The sequence below is a fragment of the Elephas maximus genome, chromosome 16 (genome assembly GCF_024166365.1).
Source record: "Elephas maximus indicus isolate mEleMax1 chromosome 16, mEleMax1 primary haplotype, whole genome shotgun sequence".
NCBI classification, from domain to species: domain Eukaryota; kingdom Metazoa; phylum Chordata; class Mammalia; order Proboscidea; family Elephantidae; genus Elephas; species Elephas maximus.
The window spans coordinates 61414363-61440000 of NC_064834.1; the positions used below are offsets into that span (position 1 = coordinate 61414363).

The 25638-nt window shown below is 34.8% G+C and overlaps 1 protein-coding gene across 1 annotated transcript in view; it reads left to right on the top strand.

Annotated features, from left to right (window-relative positions):
- Positions 1 to 25638, top strand: part of SMC3 (structural maintenance of chromosomes 3) — a 43718-nt gene that overhangs the window by 16272 nt on the left and 1808 nt on the right. The window contains exons 8-28 of the mRNA XM_049855222.1: positions 1059 to 1176; positions 2118 to 2293; positions 3051 to 3131; positions 3363 to 3527; positions 3810 to 3931; positions 5806 to 6019; positions 9791 to 9894; positions 10074 to 10173; positions 10777 to 10937; positions 11304 to 11445; positions 14034 to 14184; positions 17271 to 17423; positions 20228 to 20379; positions 21394 to 21552; positions 22307 to 22414; positions 22901 to 23009; positions 23565 to 23812; positions 23922 to 24134; positions 24465 to 24656; positions 24812 to 24989; positions 25615 to 25638. The exon at positions 25615 to 25638 is cut by the window's right edge and continues 83 nt beyond it. Coding sequence (XP_049711179.1) covers positions 1059 to 1176; positions 2118 to 2293; positions 3051 to 3131; positions 3363 to 3527; positions 3810 to 3931; positions 5806 to 6019; positions 9791 to 9894; positions 10074 to 10173; positions 10777 to 10937; positions 11304 to 11445; positions 14034 to 14184; positions 17271 to 17423; positions 20228 to 20379; positions 21394 to 21552; positions 22307 to 22414; positions 22901 to 23009; positions 23565 to 23812; positions 23922 to 24134; positions 24465 to 24656; positions 24812 to 24989; positions 25615 to 25638 — 3070 coding nt within the window. The remainder of the gene's footprint in view (positions 1 to 1058; positions 1177 to 2117; positions 2294 to 3050; positions 3132 to 3362; positions 3528 to 3809; positions 3932 to 5805; positions 6020 to 9790; positions 9895 to 10073; positions 10174 to 10776; positions 10938 to 11303; positions 11446 to 14033; positions 14185 to 17270; positions 17424 to 20227; positions 20380 to 21393; positions 21553 to 22306; positions 22415 to 22900; positions 23010 to 23564; positions 23813 to 23921; positions 24135 to 24464; positions 24657 to 24811; positions 24990 to 25614) is intronic.

The following is a 25638-nucleotide window of genomic DNA, read 5'->3' on the forward strand; positions in this document are numbered from 1 at the left end:
ACCTTTCCTGTTTTGTTTATTGCTATATTCCCAGTGCCCAAAAAGGTGGAACATATGTGGTAGCCATTCAGTAAATACTTCTTGAGTGGATAAATTGAATGAATGAACATATTTAATTGGGGTACCCAGTGATGAGGATTTAAAGGGTGATTATTCTTTGATGTATATACTTTAGATAGTATTTTCTTAGCTCAGAAATGGTTCCCCTTTTATATAAAAGTGTTAAGAGTAACTTTCACCTTAGTTTTTTAATGAAACTGATACTTTTGACCTTTATTGCTTGCTATTTATTGTTCATTGAGCTTTTGTTATTTATTCACCTTTTTGCGTGTTATTTCCGCTGCATTAAGTTGCATCTCACTTAGGTTGCCACTCTCTCTTTTTGCCATACATTTTTTGCCATGCATTTTAAAATGAGATTTTAAAGGATGGCGCAGTAGTTAAGAGCTCAGGCTGCTAACTAAGGGTTCAGCAGTTCGAGTCCACCAGCCATTCCTTAGAAACCCCACGGGGCAGTTCTGCTCTGTCTAGTAGAGTCGCTATAAGTTGGAATCGAATCGATGGCAACAGGTTTGGTTTTTTCTTATATTATTTCATTTAATGCTCACTACCCCTGTAAAGTAATTATTTTTATCTATCTACATTTAAAGTATACCACTTTTGTTATATTTTAATTGTATTATTACAGGTTTTAAAAATTTGCTGTCAATGATAGTTCACTCTTATAAAAATCCTTTGTTCTTTTAAAATGGAGCTCTTTTATACCTTATCATCTTGACTATGATAAAGTGATAGTATGGATACTCCTCCATTTGTAAGTTAGAGTTTTTCATAAAGGAGGCTCATAAATATATCAATTCCATTTCTATTTTATTTGGTAAATTCCATTTAATTAGAGGAGGTACAGTATGTAGGGGTATGTGCTATACAAATTATTTTAGCTAACTCATAGTCTACTTAAAACATAAAGAAGCGAGCATATGAATATATGTACTAAAATCCTTTTAAGCTAAAGAGCTTTCTGTAGCTATTCAGTAATCATTTCTTTAAATTTATAGATCAACCAGATGGCAACAGCACCAGATTCCCAAAGACTAAAGCTATTAAGAGAAGTTGCTGGTACTAGAGTATATGATGAGCGAAAAGAAGAAAGCATCTCCTTAATGAAAGAAACAGGTAACACAAATGTGATTACACTTTCTTTTTCTTTTGGGCAATTACTTTGTCATCATGTTGTAACAGTTAAAAAAAGTTACATCTTTTATATATTCTCAGGAGTATATATAATTTGCTTATATACTAAATGGAGAGAAAATTAGTTTGAGGCAGTTTAAGTTTTGAGATTTCCAATAATTCGTCTCTTTGAATAAAGAAGTGCAACTGTTAGATAAGAGTGCCTTTGCAGGTCAGCTGTTTTGTGCTTCTAGCTTCCTCATCATTGTTAGTGAGGACTACAAATTTGGATGCATTCCTCAAAAAAAAAAAAAAAAATGCTGGATTATCAATTGGCATTACATTTTAAGTTGCTCAGAGCAAGTAATTGTAAAAGTTTGAACTTGGAATCTTCATTCATACATTTATCATGGAAACCTTGCTTTGCTTTTTAAGTGCGCTGTCATATCCTGGCTCAGAGTCAGTCCTGGGTTCAAAATCTGACTAATTAACTAACAGTGTGATCTTCCATACCTGTACAATCCTATCTCGTAGTTTGTGTTGACGAACAAAGGGACGGAGTACCACTCTGGCTGGAGGGTAGTAGGTATTCAATAGTTGGCAGCTGTAAATAATGTTTTTAATAGAAATTGAGAATCAGTAATACTGACAGTGTTAATGAATTTTTTTTTTAATGTTGTGAGACGGCACACTGGCTTGAAAGGAAGCTTAAGATGAAGGACCTTACCACATGTAATATCAAAATTATTGTCATTGTGTTCTCTGATACTTTTCATAATAAAGCATCTTAATTGCCATTTTAGTATCTTAAGTTTGGTTACCACATAATATCAAAGAAATATTCCTAAAGTTCTTAAGATTAAATTTAATTCATGGTTTATTTGAGAAGTGATAGTATTACATAAAAACTTTATTCAACTCCCCTCCCTCTCCATTTTTTTAAGAGGGCAAGAGGGAAAAGATCAATGAATTATTAAAGTACATTGAAGAGAGATTACATACCTTAGAGGAAGAAAAGGAAGAACTAGCTCAGTATCAGAAGTGGGATAAAATGAGACGAGCCCTGGAATATACCATTTACAATCAGGAGCTTAATGAGACCCGTGCTAAACTTGATGAGGTAAATTATTTACATTTGCCACTTTAATTTTATTTTTATGAATATGTTGAACCCATGCTGTGTTTATACTTTGCAATGATTTTAAATAGAAATTTAAAAATAAAAGTTATCGGAACGAATTAGTTATCAAATGTTTTTATTGCAGTTTATTCAAAGGAAGATGCCTAGACTCATGTGTTCTTAATAGTTGTGTCTTAAATATAACGGGATGATGGTGTCAGGCAGTCCAGGCTAAGAGGAAAGCCACCTTTAAAGCTCCTTGGATTTTTTTTCCTTGACTTTGTAAAATATATTTTGTAGTATTGCTGACATTTTGTACAAAAAATTGTTTTAGGTAATGGTAATGCTTAAAACTATAGGAGCTATCTATTTGGAGAAAACCATTAAACTTTTTTTTTTTTTTTTTTTATTTTAATGGAGCCCTGGTGGGACGGTGGTTATGCGCTTGCCTGCTGACAGAAGGGTTCATGGTTTGAACTTACCAGTCGCTCTGCAGGAGAAAGATATGTTCATCTGCTTCCATAAAGATTTATAGCTTTGAAAACCCAATCGGGCAGTTCTGCTCTGTTCAATAGGGTCGTTATAAATCGGAATTTGACTTGAAGGCAGTGTGTTTTTTTTTTTTTTTTTTGGAAAAACATTTAAATGAATGATTACTTTTAGTTTATTTTAACAGATATGATAACATATTTTTATTAGGTATTATGAAATAATAAAATGGGTCAGAAATGGTGCTTGTTTGTGTTTTTTCCCCCAGCTTTCTGCTAAGCGAGAGACTAGTGGAGAAAAATCCAGGCAATTAAGAGATGCCCAGCAGGATGCCAGAGATAAAATGGAGGTAAAGTGATAAATCAGCCTGAGCCTAGCTTGTAGTTTTTTATCTCAGTAAACCTTTTGTACCAGAATTATGGAATGGGAACCACAAGGGGGAGTCACAGAGATTGAGTACTGGAAAGACAGAGGAGTACCAAAAGTTTAAGGGAAAGAAGAGATAGCATTAATTGTGTCAGAATTCTGCTATTGCACTTTAAATTGCATGACTCATTTCTGTTTCATTCTTTTTGAATAGGATATTGAACGCCAAGTTCGAGAACTGAAAACAAAAATTTCAGCTATGAAAGAAGAAAAGGAACAGCTCAGTGCTGAACGACAGGAGCAAATTAAGCAGAGGACTAAGTTGGAGCTTAAAGCCAAAGATTTGCAAGATGAATTGGCAGGGAATAGTGAGCAAAGGGTAAGTTAAAATGCTGAAACTGTTAAGTGGGAACTGCGAAGACAGTGCTTTCTGTGACTGGTGCGTGCTTGAATTTTTTTGTAAAAGATTTGGCAAATTAAAATAGCTTGCACTGAAGTAGCAGTTCAGTCCTATCTGTTTCTTACATTGAAAAAAAAAATCTGGTTTTATGTTGCAGGTGCCATTTTCTCATAAACTTTTTTTATGAACCACGTTAGGTTTATAAATTAAGAAAAAAATTATAAGCAGATTTAATTTTTACTCACCTTGATTTATTTACAGAAACGCTTATTAAAAGAGAGGCAGAAGCTGCTTGAAAAAATAGAAGAAAAGCAGAAAGAACTGGCAGAAACAGAACCTAAATTCAACAGCGTAAAAGAAAAAGAAGAGCGAGGCATTGCTAGGTCTGGGATTTTTCACCAATATTTTCTACATAATTCCTGTATGGAATGTGTATAGTTATGGATTAAGAAGGCACTAACACAGTAATTAAGGGCAAAAGATAAATGTTCATTTGAAAAAATAATAGCCAACTTTAAACTGCTGTGGGCCTAGAGTTATTGTATGCATATTATCTACATTATTTCTACTCACAAGCTGTAGGAGATTGACATTATCCCCATTTTAAATTCAACAAACTTGAGGCTCTGAGAGGTTAAGTAACTTTCATAAGATAAACAGCTAGATGTTGTTGGGCTTTTTAAAACGTGCATAATGTTTGTGCTTTTTTTTTTTTTAACCTAAACGGCATCTTACTGTATGTGTCATTCTGTGACTTTTATTTTTTTACTCAATGCTAGACTTTTTTGTATCTGTTTATATATTAGACTTGGCAACGTTTGCTATTTTCACATTAATTTAGTATATTATGTTTTTACACCTCTTACATTGTTTTAGTGAATTGCCTGTTTATCATCTTTTGTCTATTTTTTTCTTATGGGTTTTTTTTATAGGAATATTTTATGTAATCTGAACATTAATCTTTGTTCTGTATATTGTAAAATATTCTGTCTTTTTATGGCCTTTTAACCTTTATAACCTAAAACCAAACCCACTGCCGTCGAGTCGATTCCGACTCATAGCGACCCTATAGGACAGAGAAGAAATGCCCCATAGAGTTTCCAAGGAGCGCCTGGCGGATTTGAACTGCTGACCTCTTCGTTAGCAGCTTAACCACTACGCCACCAGGGTTTCCTTTTAACCTTTATAGTGTCTTTTATTGTAAGGAGTTGAAAATGTTTATTTAGTCAAATACAGTTGGGCCATTTTTGAAAGTTCTTGAGATGGGACACTAGAACTAAAAGTCTAGATGTACTGACAAACTCAGACCTGGTGTGAGCATGGGGTCTGCCTGAAATTTTTAGGGTATAGGTATGGCTATTCTACCTGACTTTAAAAAAAAACCAAACCCGTTGCCGTCGAGTCAATTCAGACTTATAGCATCCCTATAGGAAGAGTAGAACCACCCCACACAGATTCCAAGGAGCATCTGGCAGATTCGAACTGCTGACCTCTTGGTTAGCAGCTGTAGCTTTTTTTTTTTTAATTTTATTGTTTATTATTTATTTATTTTGTTAACTTTTATTGAGCTTCAAGTGAACGTTTACAAATCAAGTCAAACTGTCACATATAAGTTTATATACACCTTACTCCGTACTCCCACTTGCTCTCCCCCTAATGAGTCAGCCTTTCCAGTCTCTCCTTTCGTGATAATTTTGCCAGCTTCCAACTCTGTCTATCCTCCCATCTCCCCTCCAGACAGGAGATGCCAACACAGTCTCAAGTGTCCACCTGATAGAAATAGCTCACTCTTCATCAGCATCTCTCTCCTACCCACTGTCCAGTCCCTTTCATGTCTGATGAGTTGTCTTCAGGAATGGTTCCTGTCCTGGGCCAACAGAAGGTTTGGGGACCATGACCGCCGGGATTCCTCTAGTCTCAGTCAGACCATTAAGTATGGTCTTTTTGTAGCTGTAGTTTTTTACCACTATGCCACCAGGGCTTCTTACCTGACTTTAACTGTGGTTTAATTGATGATGTAAAACTACTCAAAGGGGCTGTGTTTTATTTATATACATATGTATATAGATGTATGTGTGTACATATATATACTATATGTATAGCAGTTGCTTTTTACACTTACTTTTTTCTGTAATTAAATGGCTTATTGCTTCTGTAGTTTAAAAAAATGGCTTATGTATAGTAGAAATCAGTGATTTTTATTAAACCTGGTTATTTCCTGTTTTTATCCATTCTCTTCCTTGCCTGTCTTGTATAGATTGGCCCAAGCTACCCAGGAAAGAACGGATCTCTATGCAAAACAAGGTCGAGGAAGCCAGTTTACATCAAAAGAAGAAAGGGATAAGTGGATTAAAAAGGAACTCAAATCTTTAGATCAGGCTATTAATGACAAGAAAAGACAGATTGCCGCTATACACAAGGATTTGGAGGACACTGAGGCAAATAAAGAGAAAAATCTGGAACAGTATAATGTAAGAATTTTATAGCTACCTTGTGAAAATCTTTCAACAATGATAAGCATCTTAAATTTAATGTACAGTTTTATCTATTTCTTTAAGTTTTATTTTTAAATAGGTTTACATGCTACTTATAAACTATAGCAGACAGGCACTTACTTAAAAAAAGCCAGAATGACTTAATGTTACCCATATAGTAGTACTCCTTTTTTTTTTTAAAGAATATTTTTTCCATGTCAGTGAGTATTAATATACAGTGAGTATATTTTAAAATGTGTTTTTATGAATTGGTAGAATGTACCTGCTGTACCCTTAATTTCAATATATACAAGTCTAAAACATAACTTTATAGTAAGTTATTAAATTTTTTCCATTTTTTATTTCAACATAATTTTTGTCATTTTAATAACTTACTGCACAATTTTTTGTTGGTTAATACAATGGTGATTTTGTAATATTTTCTAAATGAATTAAACATGATTTACTATGTATGTTAAGCTAGTGTTTCTTTAAAAGTTGAAGTAGGAGATAAAATCATAGCTTACAGGTTAAGAAAGACTTCACGTTTGGAATGAGAAATTGGGAATAATTGCTTTCTTAAGTGGTATGAGTGGCTCTGTATAGGTGAGTGAAAGGTGATGGATGGAAGTGACTAGAAAGTGTGTAGGGCAGGTGTGAGATGGGGGTATAATGCTCATGCACAGAGGTACCTTCCTACCTGATGAGATCTGGATTGGTTGGTTTATCAAAAAAGCCGCTAAAAGCATTAAGTCTTTAAAAATACACATATGCACATTTATATATATCGTAAGCATTTTATTTTAAAACTGATAAATGTACATTCATATACCAGTCTTTTGATGCAGAGTCCAAATGTTTGAGTATGAGTAGTGATTAGAGTTCCCAGGGGACTCTTATATTAACCAGACATGTAATAGTTTTCCCTAAAGTTGGATGAGAAAGGATCCAGGATTTAATTTAGGATCATGTGTTGCATTTAGTTGTCATGTTTCTGTAATCTCCTTTAATCTAGACCAGTTGTTCGGTCTTTAACTTTTGTGACCTTGACTATGACATTTTGAATTATTATATTTTATTTATTATAAAGTACGTATTATATATTAAAATATATACATTTGTATAGAATATATTGTTACATGTATTTATTTCTCCCTAGTCTTTTATAGTTGGTTTGCCCGTTTAAGTAATTTTTTAGTGACCTTTGAAGGTATCCAAAACCTCAGTCAGGTTTTTAAAGAAACAACTCTTTGCTTTGTATTCATATTCTCAGTTTATTTAATATTTCATAGCAGATAAAACTAACAAAACAAAAATGTAATGGGAAACAACTGACCAAGGATAATAGGCCTGCTGGCCTTGAGAGTCCAGTGTGCTTTATTTAGTCAGGCTGTTTTATGGAGAAAATGAAAAACACAGGTTAAACCAGATAGTTAATATAGAAATTGGTTAGTATAGTTTCAGCTGTGATTGCTACATATCCTTTCTTGAAATGAGTTTTGTCTCGAGTTCATGGGAACATCAACGCCAGCAGATGTCCTTTTTGAAAGAGTATGACGATTAACCAAGATTTTCCAGAGGGAGATTTTATTCATTCTTTCTCAAACTTGAAGTCCATTATTTCCTAATATTTCAGCCACACATTAGGGTATCAAAATGACCACTTGTGGAGGTGAAGCTTGCCCTTAATAATGAAGAGATAATTTCATAGTGCTGATTGCATTATGCAAAACAGCCATTTGCTTCTTGGTGTTATGCATGAGTAATCCTAAATGTTACTTTTCCACAGGTGTAATTTTTAACTTCTGTAGTATGAAAAATGAAATGTATGTTTAGTGCTTTTGTTATATACTATTTTTCATTTCATTCACATAATACAACTCCTACGTACTTGTCAAAACTAAATTCAGACTTTCTAGCTGATACTAGGAATACCTTGACCCCAGCAACTACTGTGGAGAAGGGGAAAGCCTTGGGTAGTTCCACTGTAAACCACAATGTTTCATTTCTTTTTTAGACTGAACCACATCGTTAACTAAAGTAAAATCTACAAAACATACATTTTCAAGATTTAGTGTAGGTGACTTGCTTTATTGCTGAATAGCATATAATTGTCTCAGAATCATTAATGTTCAACTGTCTAGGGGATGAATTCAGTCATTGCAGCTGTTTACTCTTATGGTTTCAAGTAGCACAGAGTCTCAGATTTCTTACGTGTAGAATGAAAGGGTTAGTCTAATTATGCAAGATTTTATAAGTCAGTAAATTTTTGAGCAAAAATACTTCTTTGATTAGTGATATAAGGGTAAAAGCTGTAGTGATATAAGTGTAAAAGCTGTGATAAATTTAATTTTATATATTCTCAACTCATTTTACCATGTTTTAATCTCTAGTTCCATTTAATTTTATTGACATTAGAAATCCTCATAAATAGGGAAATTGATTTGATTCCCCCCACCGGCCCCCACCCACCACCCATTCTTTGGCAGAGGTTCTAATTGAACAGAATACAATGAGCGTAAAATACTGAAAAAAAAACCCAAACCCATTGCAGTCGAGTTGATTCCAACTCATAGCAACCCAGTAGGACACCGTACTGTCCCTAGGGTTTCCAAGGCTGTAATCTTTACAGAAGCAGACTACCACATCTTTCTCCTGTGGAGCGGCTGGTAGGTTGAAACCAGCGACCTCTCGGTTAGCAGCCAAGCACTTAACCACTGCACCACGAGGCTCCTTAAGCATAAGATACATCACTGGTATTGCCCCGATGAGTTGACAGACAGAATGAGATAGATTAAAAAAAAAGAGCATTATGTTGTATATGTGCTTGTAGTATTAAGGACTAATGCTTCCTAGTGCTCTGTGGGATTATTTGTGATTACTTTGTTATTTGCTAATAATTGGGTATGAACACATGAATGTAATGAACTTAATTACCTCACTAAGCATAATTTGAAGCCTCCCGCCCCCCCACCCCCCATCGCCAAGGGTGGTTCATCTCTAGGTTTATCTTGCTTATCCCCTAGAAGGCAAGAATATTGCTTTGGTCCCTGGTGACCTGCCAGCTCTTAAAACAGTGTCTGGCCCAGAGTAGGCTTTTGGTTACTGATAACTTTTCTAAATGGATGGGTGTCAGCTTCCCTTAAACTTAAGCCAAAGAGGGTATTGGGCTCTTTTCACTTTAATGTATGTAGTACGTTGAATACCCTAGTAAACAGTGCCTTTGTTTCTTAGAAGTTCTGCCTCTTAAATATGTCCTAGTTCATTGTTCTTGGTTGTAAAATAATAATCTAAATAATATTTTATGTTCTGTGTGTAGCAGGGACAATTTGAAAATTAGGCTCTGCAGTGTTTTGAGAACTGACAAATGCATTTCTCTTCTAAAATTCTTGAGTGTGTGTTAAATACAAGTGGTAAGGTTTAAATCATTAATGAACAAGTTTCATTTTAGCGGTATTTCTAGAGTAATTCATTTTATGGACTGTGCTCTGGTGGTGTGTTCTTTAAAAGAACATTGAAATTGGATTTTTTTAACAGCTTCATTGAGGTATTTGACATACAGTAAATTGCACATATTTAGAATATATCATTGGAAAAGCTTTGACACCTGTGAAAGCATCACCACAGTTAATGAAAATGCCCGTGGTAATTTCTCTCTCTTGCTCTCCCCTCCCTCCCTCCCCGGGCAATCACTAATCTGCTTTCTGTCTCTATGGATTAGTTTGCATGAAATTGGAATTTAAATTTGAATTGTTTGTATTTCCGTAGAAATTGGATCAGGATCTTAATGAAGTCAAAGCTCGAGTAGAAGAACTGGACAGAAAATACTATGAAGTAAAAAACAAGAAAGATGAATTACAAAGTGAAAGAAAGTTAGTATAGACTAAAATATGCCATAATTTTTTGAGTAATGCTAGTCGCTGGCTGTTACACAGTTATGTTATAAATTAACTGTTCAAGTTTTCTTTCCATATTTTATTCCAAATTGTATGTTGTTAGTGCATCTTCTTAGGCCTTTAAAATTAAAGGTGCTCTAATTTTTCTTGATTAGTTATTTGTGGAGAGAGGAGAATGCAGAACAGCAAGCTCTTGCTGCTAAAAGAGAAGATCTTGAAAAGAAGCAGCAACTTCTTAGAGCAGCAACAGGAAAGGTAGGCAGGTTCTTTTCATTACCTCAGTTTACAGTGATCATTAAGTCAGTCATTACTATACAAAAATTAGTTAGTTTTCGATGTGTCATTGGTTCCAGGTAATAAATACAGTAGAGTGTACATCACTTGTTCTGTAAATATGAATCGATAGGAATTATAAGCAGCCTCACTACCACCGATACTATTAATGATAGCACTTTGAATTTTCAGATGAAGAGCCCATTTTTAATGCTAGTTTTATCGAATAAAAACCAAAACCTGTTGCCTTTGAGTCAGTTCCTACTCACAGCAACTCTATAGGACAGAGTAGAACTGCCCCATAGCGTTTCCAAGGAGCACCTGGTAGATTCGAACTGTTAACCTTTTGGTTAGCAGATGTAGCACCTAACCACTGTGCCACCAGGGTTTCCAGTTTTATAGAACAGAACTTATAAGGTGTTACGTATAGCTGGCATATTTCAAGGGGAGATATGTATGTGTTGGGAAGAGCGTTTAGTTTAATCTGGCATATTTTTAAAAGTACAGAACAGACTCATTTCTTATCAGCAGGAGTGCCATTGGCAATACTATTTTAATATTCTTTAACTTCTAATATCTTAATAGGCCATTTTAAATGGGATAGATAGCATAAACAAAGTATTGGACCACTTTCGTCGAAAAGGAATAAACCAGCATGTTCAAAATGGCTATCATGGCATTGTCATGAATAACTTTGAATGTGAGCCAGCTTTCTACACATGTGTGGAAGTCACTGCTGGAAACAGGTAACATTTTTTGCGTGATGTTTAGGGTTTTTAGAGGCAAGGGGGCATAAGGATAACCTAAGACAACTTTTTGTAGTTTTAGTACAGTATGTTTTCCGTTGTCTTCTTGTATCCTTGATTCTTTATTTAACCTTCTTTTTAAAGATGTAGGTGCTATTTGTCCCTAATTGTAGAAGGTAAACTTTTCCCTTTTCAGACTTCCTTTCTTCTATCCCCTTCCCCCACATTGGAGTTTTCTAAATAGTTTTGTTTGTTTTTTGTGATATGAATGTGGGTTGCATAGAAAAAAATGAATTGTTTAATATTTAAATGTTTATATCACTTAAAAGTCTGGTAATAAAGATGTATCTTGTTGTTTACATGTAGGTTATTTTATCATATTGTTGATTCAGATGAAGTCAGTACGAAGATTTTAATGGAATTTAATAAAATGAATCTTCCTGGAGAAGTTACTTTTCTGCCTCTCAATAAGTTGGATGTCAGGGATACTGCCTATCCTGAAACCAATGTGAGTTGGTGTGTGTTAAGGTCTACCTCACTTTCAATAAGTTACCTTCTCTCATTCAGTCTACTTAGTACATGCGAGTGCCAGGCACTGTGCGTTGGGAATTAGTGCCCTTCTTTCCATGGAGCATATTTGATGAGGGAGAAAGAGACCACAGCCAAGACATGAAACAAATCATTGCAAGTGTGCAAAGTTAAAAGGCAAAAGTGTAGGATATTATCGGAGGGTGTCCCAGGAGACAAAATTAAGGCTATTATGGCTATGCTTTAAAACTTTTTTGTGGTTTATAAATTAAGTTAAAAATATCTAGCAAGATAATGGACTCTGAAAGCATAATGTTGCTTTTGTTGCTAGCAGGTACATTTTATTTATTTTATAATTTGTTGTTAAGAATATACATGGCAAAACATACGCCAATTCAACAGTTCCTGCGTGTACAATTCAGTGACATTGATTACATCCTTCAAGTTTTGCAGCTTTTCTCACCTTCCTTTTCTAAGTTGTTCCTCCCCCATTAACATAAACTCAGCACCCCCTAAGGGTACGCTTGGAGTTGCTGTTGTCAATTTGAACCCATGTACCTGCCCAAACCAAACACATTGCCATTGAGCAGATTCCAACTCATAGCAATCCTATAGGACAGAGTAGAACTGCCCTATAGGGTTTCCAGGCAGTGGCCAGAGGATTTGAACTAACAACCGTTTGGTTAACAGCCAGGCTTTTAACCACTGCACCACCGGGGCTCCTGGTCCCATGTAGATAGATCTTAAAAGAGCATAAACGCTCAAGGCATTCTTTTATAGTTAAGCTAAACTCTGGTTTTAAAAAGATATCAGGAAATATTTTTGGTTTAATGTTTAAAGATTATCTCAGAGCAGTAATTTCAGGGGTTCATCTAACCTCCATGGCTCCAGAAAAATTGGAGTCCCTGAGAATTTGAAATTCTGTTCTGTATTGTACCCCTTTTGGTCAGGATTCTTCTATTGAATTGTTGATCAAAATGTTCAATAAAGTAGCAGCCATCTAGTTCTTCTCATCTCATGGCAGAGGAGGCATTTGTTCACAGAGGCATTAAGCCACACATCCATTTCCTCTGCCTATTCCTGACTTATCCTTCTTCCCTCTTGTTCCAGGCAGATAGACACCAATTGTTGTGCCTTAGATGGCTGCTTGTAAGCTTTTAAGACCCCAGGTTTTATACAACAAACTAGGAAGTAGAACAGAAGCACTAAACACATTAGGCCAGTTAACTGGGGTGTCCCATGAAACCATGACCCTAAACTTCCAAACAGGGAACTGAATCCCATGTGGTCTTCGGTTGTATATAAGCAGCCTCAGCAGCTACTCTTTTTGTTATTGCTGTAAATATGTCTGTCACGCAGCTTTACCCATTCAGCTTTTTACAGGTGTACAGCTTACCTGATCACACTTAAAATAATCGGCTGTGGAATCCTACCCTTAATCAGTGTGATTTTTCCATCACGGTAGAGCAAAACTGCTGGCACACTTAAAATGGATTAAAGATTCCCTTTAGACACCGTTCTTGAAAGAAATGTATTGCTTCGAGGTGTTAGACTTTAGAATGTTGGTGGCAGTAGCAATTATTATAGCATTTTCTAAAGCTGAAGCAAACCTTATAAGAATGTGTGAAAATTTAATAGGACAGTGAGAGTCTTAAAAGCTACTGAAGAGTTCAGCCTTTTTCTACTTTCAAACATACAAATGATCTTTGAAGTTTTGAGGAGGAAAAAAAATGAATCACAAACATGCAAGTGAAGCAAGACACAAAAGAATGCATATAATGTTCCATTTAAACTGGCTTCATAGACAAAACTGAGTGTAGGTGAGAAGGAGAAGTGGGAGGGGTGATGATCACAAAAGCCAAGTAATAGTGGTTACCTCCATCAGGTAACCACTGTAGGTGACTACTGTGTCCTTAGGAAACGGCTTCTGGGATGTCGGCAGTGTTCTGTTTGCATAGCGGTTATATTGGTCTTCTCTTTATAATTATTAATTAAGCTTACCTTATATTTATTGCATTTGTAAGATATAGTTCAAATTTTTTTAAAGTTCTATAAATCCTAACAATTTAGGAGAAAAAGAGGAAAGTAATATTTAATTTAGACTGATGTAGTTTATAAAATTAAAACGTTTTGAGAAAATACTTTTAGTCTCTGTGACAGTTATTATTTTAAGTGTTTCACATGTATCAGCTATTTAGTCTTGATAACATTACAAGGAGGGTACTGTTATTATCCCAACTTGGTAGACAAAGTAACGGATCCCTAGGGAAGGTAAGCAACTTGTACAGAGCGTGCTTCTGTTGAGTGGTGGAACCAGGATTTGCAGGTGGGCAACCTGACTCCAGAGCCACTAAAGTCTTTATCACTGTGCTATATTATTGAAAACCTTTATGGTTACCAGGCTATTTCAGTGGAATGGTTTTTCTAACTTCTTCACTATATTAACTGATAATTTTGAAATATATAAGGGCATTTGTGTTTATTTGAATTTCATGAAGATATAATTCATATTTCTGCTAACATTAAACTTTTTTTTTTCCTCTTTGCTGACAAAACATTCATCTTTAGGATGCTATTCCTATGATCAGTAAACTGAGGTACAATCCCAGATTTGACAAAGCTTTCAAACATGTGTTTGGAAAAACACTCATTTGTCGTAGCATGGAGGTTTCAACCCAGCTGGCGCGTGCTTTCACTATGGACTGCATTACTTTGGAAGGTTTGTACTAGTAATTCTTAACTTTGAACAAATAAATTCTGATAAATCATTTAACATATGGTAGTACATCTGATGAGTAAATCTTAGTAGTAATTCATAGTCATGTTAGTTTAAGAGTATTTGAAAATTCGTGTCCTTGCTGAGAAACTGAGAACAGTTTTTAAAATCTCTTTGAATGCATGAAAAAAAGTGAGTTTTACTTTTTGCACCTAAAAATATTAACAATTCCTTATCAGATGTAAAAGTATTAAACTTTTCCAGTTATTTTTATTATTTTTCAAATAGCTACTTTATTCAAATCACAGAGCCTACAGGCTTCACACTTCGTATTTAGCTGTTACGTCCTTAAGCCTAATCATTTGGTCAATAGCAAGGATTTGCAATCTTTTTTTGCTCCAGGGGCTTCTTTGGCTGTTTGAAAATCAAAGTCATGTTTTTAAATACATAAAGTAAAATAACTTAGATAGCAAAGGAAACCAATTATATTGACATGGCTGTCACAATATTTTAGAAAATATATAGTAATATGTTTCTTCTTTAATGTATTCAAAAACAAGATTTAGCTGTGGGTCATATAACTACTATAATTTTGAAGTAGTGATGCATGTGAACAATATTTTGATATCTGATAAGTATAATCTGATAAGAAAATAGCTGATTTTTCTTGGTAACAGAGTCACAGGTACTATGTGGTTTTTGTCTCATTGATTATGGAAGGAAATGTTGAATTTCAGTTAAAGGTTATTGAAAACAAAGTTGTTAAATTTTTTCCCACTAAGGTCACATATCTCCTGGATTTTATCTGTGGAACCCAGGCTAAGAATCTCTGATCTCTAGATTCCCCTGACCTCATTTTTTTTTTCTTTATGATTTATTTGTTGAAGAAAGAAGGTTAGCCCACCACTCACCTGGCTTTATCTCTGCATATGTACATTTTTGTTGTTGAACCATTTGAGAATAAGTTACAAACCAACACTTCATCTCTGAAACTTAAGCCTGTATTTTGCAAGAATAAGGACTTTCTTTATAACCACAGTGTCATTTTTATATCTAAGAAATTTTTCCTTTTTTTTTTAGGGAAAACAGATTTTAATTAAAAAAAAAAAAAAAATGTTGTCTCCAGTCCTTTGATTTCTCCTGAACCAATTCTAGTAATGTTTCTGTCTGCAACACTCCACAGAACCAGCTTTTGATTTCAGTACTTTATGTTGCTAAGTCTGGTGGCCCAATCTCAGTCCTGATTTTATTGGCTAATTAACATCTCAAAGTTGATCACTCCCTCCTTTTTTAAGTACATTTTTTCTCTGGTTTCCTGTACCCCATTCCCTTAGTTCTCCTCCTACCTCATTGGTCACTCTTTCGTAGCCTCAGTTGCTAGTTCTTCCTCCTCTCACCAGTGTTTAATGTTAGCAGGGGCCCCAGTGCTCAGTTTTCAGATGTCTTTTATCTGTCTTCATTTACTACCAGGTGATAGCACCTAAACCAAAAAAAAACTCAAACCTGTTGCCATCAAGTGGATTCCAACTCCTAGTGACCCTATAGGACAGAGTATAATTGCCCTATAGGGCTTCCAAGGAGCGGCTGGTGGATTTGAACTGCCGATCTTATGGTTAGCAGCCATAGCTCTTAACCAGTGCACCACCAGGGCTCCTAGCACTTAATACATGACATTAAAAAACAAAAACCAGGCCTGTCACCCTTGAGTCAACTCTGACTCTTGGTGACCGCATGTGTTACAATGTAGAACTGCTTCATAAGGTTTTCTTCGTGTAATTTTTTTTGAGTGTGTGTGTTTTGGTGAAAGTTTACATAGCAGATTAGGTTCCCATTTGACAATTTATGCAGAAATGTTCAGTGACATTCGTTATATTTTTCACAGTGTCATCATTCTCTGTAATTGTGTTCTAGTTGTTCCATTTCTAGTGCTCTAGTTTCTCTTCTCTGCCCCTTATTGTCTTATCTTTGCTTTTGAGTAATTGTTGACCTTTTGGTCTCATATAGATGGTTTCTGAATGGAGCAGCATACTTATGGGTAATAACCTTTATTTTATGTCCCAATCTATTATCGCACTAAAAGGTGACCTCAGGATAGTTTGAATTCAAGGTTTAAAGAGTATCTCAGGCTTAGGGAGTCCTCTATCTTAACTAGTCCAGTAAGTCTGGACTTTTTAAGAATTCAAGTTCTGTTCCTTGTTTTCTTTTTATTCCTGTTCTATCAGAGTCCATGTATTGTGGTGCTGATCAGAGTGGTCAGTAGTAGTAGCTGGGCACGATCTAGTTCTTTTGGTCTCAGGGTAGATGAGGCCATGACTCGTGTAGGCTATTAGCCCTGTAGACTAGTTTCTTCTGAAACTTTGGTTTCCTTCTTTCTGTTTTGCTCCCGATGATTAGAGACCAATAGTTTTATCTTAGATGGCTGCTTGTAAGCTTTTAAGACCCTAGACAGCACTCACTTCACTAGGGTGCAAAACATGAATTTTGTGATGCCAATTGACTGAGTTGTCCCATGAGACTAAAGTCCTAAGCCTTCAAACTGAGAAAAACAATCTCCTAAGGCGTTTGATTATGTCTGAGAAACGTCTAAGAAATTTAACATTAACTCAGTAATATCTAAGAAGTATCCAAATTCAAATTCTCAGTTGTCCCAAAGTGTTTTTCTATCTAGTGTCCAATCAAGGATGCATACATTGTGTCTTCTCTTCAGATTCTTTTAATATGGGACATTTCCACCCTATTCCCTCCCCTCTGGCTTTTCATGATACTGGCTTGTAGAATGTCTCATCTTCTGGATTTGTCTTATTTTGTCATGATTAGATTCAGGTTTGGTAGTCTTGGCATGAATACTACATGAGCGATGTGTACTTCTTATTGCATCATATAATGTCGGTTTGTCTCATGAGTAGCGTTGCTAAGTTTGAACACTAGCAGACCTCTCAGTTGTAAACATGCATTTATCCTTTAATAATAGACAATTATTATTAAATAGTTACAGCCTTAGATTAGTTAACTGTTTGATTATAAGTCAAGTTACTATTGAATAAAGAAGTTCTATGGAATTACTACTGCTTTTGTGTTTTTTTTAATAGGTGACCAAGTCAGTCATCGGGGTGCTCTAACTGGAGGTTATTATGACACAAGAAAGTCTAGACTTGAATTACAAAAAGATGTTAGAAAAGCAGAAGAAGAACTAGGTGAGCTTGAAGCAAAGCTCAATGAAAACCTGCGCAGAAATATTGAAAATATCTTTTGGTTTTGTGCTTAATGATAGATACTGTGGAGAAGGAACTGTGTTTTGGTTGCATTATATAATCTTTTGAATATTAGGTGTGTTTTTTCATGTCCAGTGGGGAAAATTTTCATGTGTTTGACATTAGCTGTATTATTTAAGCACTGCTTGTCTATTTAACTGCTAAAGACTATGGGGGAAAAAAAACGAAAACTTTTAATATTGAGCCTTTCCTTAACTGTTAAATGGCTAATACCAGTGAGTCTACTTTTTGGAGAAAAGAACCTGAGGAACAAAGAGCTTTTGTTTAAGTGGGTTATATCTATTGATATTTACCATATTAGCTATTGAAATGGAGAAATTTAAAAATATTTCTTTATTAAAAAGTAACAACAAGTAATGAAGTCACTTCTGAGGTTCACCCTTCAGACAAAGATTTGACAGGCCCATAAAATAAAACGAAACTAAAGGGGCACACCAGCCCAGGCGCAAGGACTAGAAGGCAGGAGGGGACAGGAAAGCTGGTAATAGGGAACCCAAGGTCGAGAAGGGAGAGTGTTGACATGTTGTGGGGTTGGTAACCAGTGTCATAAAACAATATGTGCACTAGTTGTTTCATGGGAAGCTAGTTTTTTACACCTTCATCTAAAGTACAATGATGAAAGAAAAACAAAGTAGCAACAGTACACTATTGCTTTTTAACCTACATATCTTTTTAATGAAAAAGTATTTTCCAAAGCATTTAATAAGAATGACATTATTTTACGTTTTTGTAAATACTAAATGTCTGGCTTAAAAGACAGCTGATTCTGAATCATCTATTTGCGCAGTCTCTTATGACCCTTTTTTAAATATTATTTTGTTGTTAAGCATATACACAGCAAAACATACACCAATTCAACAGTTTCTACATGTACCGTGTAGTGACAATGATACGACATGTTTTGGTTGAAGTATCTGAAGATCTGGCCCCATACCAATATAACCTTTTCAGATCATTGCAGATACTCCTCTTTGATACTACATCAACTCTCAATAAGTGATAGTTTCTTTTCTTTTTTTCTTATTGTGCTTTAAATGAAAGTTTACAGTTCAAGTCCGTTTCTCATACAAAAACTTATGCATGCATCGTTATGTGACCCTAGTTGCTCTCCCTATAATGTAAAAGCACACTCTTCTCCATCCTGTATTTCCCGTGTCCATTCAACCAGCTCCTGTCCCCCTCTGCCTTCTCATCTCACCTCTGGACAGGAGCTGCCCACACAGTCTCATGTGTCTACTTGAGCTAAGAAGCACACTCCTCACCCGTATCATTTTAAGTCTTATAGTCCAATCTAGTCTTTGTCTTAAGAGTTGGCTTTGGGAATGGTTATAGTTTTGGGCTAACAGGGAGTCTGGGGCCATGTCCTCTGAGGTCCCTCCAGTCAGTGAGACCATTAAGTCTGGTCTTTTTACTATAAGTGGTAGTTTCTTAAAGATTAGTTATAATATAGAGTCTGAAACCACATCAGTGAACTTTTCTTACCCTGTTACATTAAAATCCATTGGTCTGTTTTGTACTTTGAATGGATTTTTCACACAGCTATGCATGATTTTGTAACATGCATTGGTCCTTTGGAAAATATTGGCTTATAGAGTTACGTAGATCTTCCGAATGTTGATTTGTTTTATTACACAGTATCAAAATGTTATACTCATTAATATTACCAATCTCATCAGGAAAGACTTTTAAGTATTGGGAAGCCCTCAAGTTTATGGTGGTGAATAACGTTTTCCAAATTTCTGATTTTCACTTGAAAGCATGAATTTATGATTGGCAGCAGATACTGTCAGTTGTTTTCCTTAGGTAGGCTTATTTTGTTCAGTTTCAAGGAAATAGCTGCCAAATATCTAAGTCTGAGTAACTGTATAGTTAGCCTCTCAATTGTTATTTCAAATGAAAAATGGTGTTGACATAAAAAAAGTGGTTAGCTTATCTCACAATTAAGACAGTATTGCAAGTGCTTTTTGTTAACCATGGTACCTGGTGTAAGGCAAAAATGCTTTGTGAGTACTTCCTATTTTGTCACAATATTAAACATACAGGCAGTTAAGCACTGAAATTAACTAAAGTTAATAATTTTTACTGCTTCATCAAGGACATTCTTAAGTGAAACTGGCCTTTTTTAAATTTTACTGTGAGCTCATAGCTTCTGCACCATCAGTGCAAGCACCAGCCCAGAGAAGAAGGCAACTGAGCATCTGAGCTTTGGTCTTGTAGGTGTCTGCATGCTACACTCTGCGAACTGCCTAAATGTGGCTAGATGTAAATACAAAGGAAGTATTGGAAAATACTAAGAAAAAGGAGGATGTTGATAGCAGCTACCTTCCATATTTGACAATCCAGATAGATTTAACTCTTCTGTATTGGGCAAGGCCTACACTTCATATAAAACTCCCTAACATAGTGCCTTAAGCATAATAAATTCTGTAATTGATATTTATTGGATGAAGAGATACAAAAATATATATAATACTGTTAGATTTGATTTGGCTTCCTTTAAGGTTTCCGAAAAATTTTTTGTGTAACTATTTTACTATTAGTAAAATAGTATCCATGTTATTTTGGGGGTGAAATGTTTTAGGATTCTTTTATAATTGAATTCATTTAGTCTGATATGCAGCATGATTATGGTCCACAGATTTGAGGAAATAACTATTATTTAGGGGTAAAGAAAAACAGGGGATAAACAGTGTTGTACTTAATAAGAACTAAAGAGAATTCAGAGCATATTATACATTTACAACCTGGAAAGAATTTTCCTTAGCCTTGTATATGGATTAATAATGAAATTGATCAGTTGATGAACCAAATGCAGCAGATAGAGACCCAGCAAAGGAAATTTAAAGCATCCCGAGATAGTATATTATCAGAAATGAAGATGCTAAAGGAGAAGAGGCAGCAGTCAGAGAAAACCTTTATGCCTAAGGTTCGTAAGTATGCCTTTTTGTTGTAGAATCATTGTAATTGTAGAATTAAAAATTGATCGTGTCTTATATGGGTTATTCTTGAGTTTCATATGTTCCATTTTTGTTTAGACCCATACTTTGGGATATATCTGCATCTGTGTATACTACACTAATACCCATGAACACTCAAAGTCTCCTTTTGTAGGCCACATTCAAACTTCAATGGACAAATAAGCATTTTGAGCTATGGCATAATAGTACTGTCAGACAGTCAATATTTAATCTTGTCAGTAACTATTTTTGCTGTAAAACACTGTTTATGGAGTTATTTGAATACTTTATTACCTTTTGTCCAGATGGTATTACAATAAGTAGAAAGCAAACTCAATTACCATTATTACAAGTGATAATACATATTGGTCTAATAAACTTGAAGAAGTTTTGACCAAAAACTTTTATATAGTCCATAAAAAAAAAACCAAACCCGTTGCCCTCAAGCTGATTCCAACTCATAGCAACCCTATAGGACAGAGTAGAATTGCCCTATAGGGTTTCCAAGGCTGTAAATCTCTACAGAAGCAGACTGCCACAGCTTTCTCCCACAGAGCTACTGGTGGGTTCGAATCACCAATCTTTCAGGTAACAGCCGTGCCCTTAACCATTGTGCCACCAGAGCTCCCTATATAATGCATAAATAGTACTGGAACAACAAAGTAAAAAAAAAGAATTGTAATTTTCCCACCTTAACACATCTCGCAACCTTTTTCTTTTTGTTCTTATGAATATGCATGAAGACTTTTATTTATATAGTTTAATCATGGAATATGGTCGGTTCCACACATTCCCATAGTATTGCATCATAAATATTTTTCTTGTTGCTGCATAGTCCTAATTATCAATTTTAATGGATATCTAATGTTTGAATTATTATTTATTTAGCTCACTTTAATATCAAATATAGGTTGTTTCTAATTTTTCGCTATTTAGTGCAGTGACTAATACCTTTATTAATAAATGGATAATCTGTCATATAGCAACGTAGCTTGCAAAGTTTGGAGGCAAGTTTGCATGCCATGGAATCCACCAGAGAATCATTAAAAGCAGAATTGGGAACAGATTTGCTTTCACAACTTAGTCTGGAAGATCAGAAGAGAGTAGATGCACTGAATGATGAAATTCGTCAACTTCAGCAGGCAAGTACAAGTGACAGGAAAAAAACTCCATTGATACTGACGATTGTAAAAAGCTCTTAGTAAATAAAGGAATGCGGAAGAAAGGAATTTTAAGAAAGCATAAAAATGAGACTTGGACTTTTAGCATCTATGAGAGTAAATAAGGTTTCAATAACTTTTTCTAAACTGTTCTGAATGTGTTAAGATTACACAAGAAATCTTTATTTTCTTCCATCTTACTTAATGGACATTTATCATGAGTAAGCTTGAGCTTATTAGCTTTGCCATATTTATTGTTCTGAGTCCCTTTACATATTTAATATTATTTTGATTAAACATTTCAGTAACACTTGATTTTTGGATGCAAAAATATAAACAACCAAAACCAAACCCGCTGCCAACTCTTAGCAACCCTAAAAGACAGAGTCGAACTGTCTCATAGGGTTTCCAAGGAGTGGCTGGTGAATTCAAACTGCCAACCTTTTGATTAGCAGCCGAGCTCTTAACCACTGGACCACCAGCACTCCAAACAACCAACACTGAGTCTGAAAAATAAAAGGAAAAGAGTAATACTCTTGGGAGCACACCTTATAAAAAGAAGTAGACACAAAAACTTAACATTTTGAATAGATGAAAGAGAGAAAATGAAGGAAGTATAAGGCTCTTTGGAAGAGTATATTTCACTACACATGAGCACCAGTAATGGAGGGGACATTCGTGTGTGAGAAATGTGCATGCTTTATGGACAACTAATTTTTTTTCTTCTTAATTCTAGGAAAATAGACAGTTGCTGAATGAAAGAATTAAACTAGAAGGTATTATTACTCGAGTAGAGACATACCTCAATGAAAATCTGAGGAAACGCTTAGACCAAGTAGAACAGGTATATTGTTGTTTTTTGTGGATTCCTTGATGGCTGTACCTGTTGAAAGTGCTTATGAGAGCTTCTGATCCAGAGCATGGATTTTGGGGGGCAGAAAGACTAGCATGTCTTACCACCTGCCCTGGGGTTGAATTTTAGCGTGTGATCTTAAAAAAAAAAAAAAAAGCCTCAGTTTCCTCCTGGGTAAAATAAGCGTAATAGTATTACCGTTTCGTATGATTACTATCCTGGCACGTTGTAGATATGCAGTAAATATTAGTATTTTCTCAACAGTAGTCGTATGCTGAGAAGTTTTCTAGTAATTACTTCATTTTTTTTTTTAGTGGATACTCTAAGTATTTGCAATTGCATGAAGTATATTGGTTTTTTTGAATGTTTATCTAAACATAACAACAACTGTAGAAACTATTGGGAGTCTTAACATTTTGAAACTACCAGACTTTATATTTTATGGTTTAATGCTCATAAGTTCTTTTTGTGCCAAAGGAACTTAATGAACTGAGAGAGACAGAAGGGGGTACTGTTCTCACTGCCACAACATCAGAACTTGAAGCCATCAATAAGAGAGTAAAAGATACTATGGCACGATCAGAAGGTATTTTTTTTCCCTAGTAAAAAAATTTTTTGTATTTAATTGAATTTTGGTTCTTCATTTTATGAAATTGTTTAGTACAAAATGAATTGTTCAAATAGGCAAAAGCATGTACTAATGATTTTGCATGTTTTCCATCATCGTGAACAATTTGTGGTGAATGGAGTAGGTTATGTTATAAATAGTAACCTTGGTTTTGTTGAAATGTTTGTCACAATTTTATTAGCTACCATAAATTATTCATTTTATATACTCTGAATTTGGACAAAAGTATGAAATAGCTGAATCAAGTTTCTTATTACCTAGTTGCTGAGAAAATATTAGTTTTTTATAAACATAACCCAGTTATGTTTATAAACATAGGGAACATTAAATAATGAAACTATATCCTTGATGAATTTCTTTTCATGTACGCTCCTAATTTTATTCTGAATTTTCACAATAAAATTAAGCACTGAAGAAACTTGTTTCTTTTGATAGGTTTGATCATTAAAATAATACCTTTTCTCAAATAACACTTTAATATATCGTGGCCTAATTTTTTTTCTTCCATCTTAGATCTGGACAATTCTATTGATAAAACAGAAGCTGGAATTAAGGAGCTTCAGAAGAGTATGGAACGTTGGAAAAATATGGAAAAAGAACACATGGATGCTATAAATCATGATACTAAAGAACTGGAAAAGATGACAAATCGACAAGGCATGCTACTGAAGAAGAAAGAAGAATGTATGAAGAAAATTCGAGAACTTGGATCACTTCCTCAGGAAGCATTTGAAAAATACCAGACACTGAGCCTCAAACAGGTAAATCTTGTTGGTTTTAGATTTGAAGCTTTGTTGCAAATTTCCCTATATGTTTCAAAACGTTATTAGAATTGAGCTTATTTATTGATAGTTTTTTCTCTTTTTATAGTTGTTTCGAAAACTTGAACAGTGCAACACAGAATTGAAGAAGTACAGTCATGTTAACAAAAAAGCTTTAGACCAGTTTGTAAATTTCTCCGAGCAGAAAGAAAAGTTGATAAAGCGTCAAGAAGAGTTGGATAGGGGGTACAAATCAATCATGGAACTGATGAATGTACTTGAACTCCGAAAATACGAGGCTATTCAGTTAACTTTCAAACAGGTATGATTCTCTCTGTAGTTAAAACACACATACCAAATAAGTTTCCACTATTAACTTGTAAAGATTTTAAAGCTTTCTTTCCACTTACAGGTAGACCTAATAAATATGAACAAATCCAGTATATATAGGTTGCTAACATACAGTAACTTGGATGTTTTACACAGCTCTTAAAAGGATCCAATCCGTAGTTATTATCCTTGTTTTTTTACCTAAGGTTAAAAAATACTTCTGATTGCTTTTAAGTATTTTGTCTTTGTTTCAAGTAGTAATAGGTATAAATACACCTAAGCAAAATTTATATTTGAAATGACATCCTTTTTTTTTTTTAAGGTATCTAAGAACTTCAGTGAAGTATTCCAGAAGTTGGTACCTGGTGGCAAAGCTACTTTGGTGATGAAGAAAGGAGATGTGGAGGGCAGTCAATCTCAGGATGAAGGAGAAGGGAGTGGTGAAAGTGAGAGGGGTTCTGGGTCACAAAGCAGTGTCCCATCAGTTGACCAGTTCACTGGAGTTGGAATTAGGGTAAAATACTTCACATTCAATTTTCCCCAGAGCATTACCATAGAAGAGAATAACTTGTAGAATATTTTTGCAAACTGGCACATCAGATGCAGTTTAATTTTAAGAGGTGATGGTGATTACTTGTTTAGGATACTAATTCATTAAATATTTTTTAGGTGTCATTTACAGGAAAACAAGGTGAAATGAGAGAAATGCAACAGCTTTCAGGTGGCCAGAAATCCTTGGTAGCTCTTGCTCTGATTTTTGCAATTCAGAAATGTGACCCAGCACCTTTTTACTTGTTTGATGAGATTGACCAGGCTCTGGATGCTCAGCACAGAAAGGCTGTGTCAGGTACAGTTTCGTTTTGTACTTAATAGTGGAAACCTGCTTCAAGATAATAGCTTACCTACTTCATAGTGGCTTCTTGTTGTCTGTGATATTTGGTGGGAACTCTCTTTAACAGGTTTATAAAAATTTACAAAGTTTAGTTTTGTGAGAAATAGATGTAATTCTTTGAATCAGTTGAAAATTCTCCATTTTTTGTACAAAAGTCTCTCATTTTGAAACATGTTACTTTCAGTGCTTGAACAACTCCTGTGGTAAACTCCTATTGATTCTGTGTTGAAAGAATCTAATGCTGTTTTTCAATAAGTTCAGAAGATCTTTGGGGAAGTGGGGAGCAGAGGGAAGGTTATTTTTGTATTTTGTATGAGAAAATTTATTTTGCTGTGGCATTTCTTAAGCTGTGCTATAAGTTGCTTTATATTAAATGAAAACTTAGTATTTTATAGCTAAGATACTGAGGTTAAAGATTTATCCCTAATTTGGAAGTCAAGTGGGTAATTTTTGCAATTGTGTTTGAAAAAAGTCAAGCTGTTTGGCAGTTTTGAATTTTAGTTAAGAGTAAAGACACTTGGTTTTTAAATTTTCAGATCTACTGAGAGAAGGAATTTATTAAATTACCTTTTTTTTTCAGATATGATTATGGAACTTGCTGTAC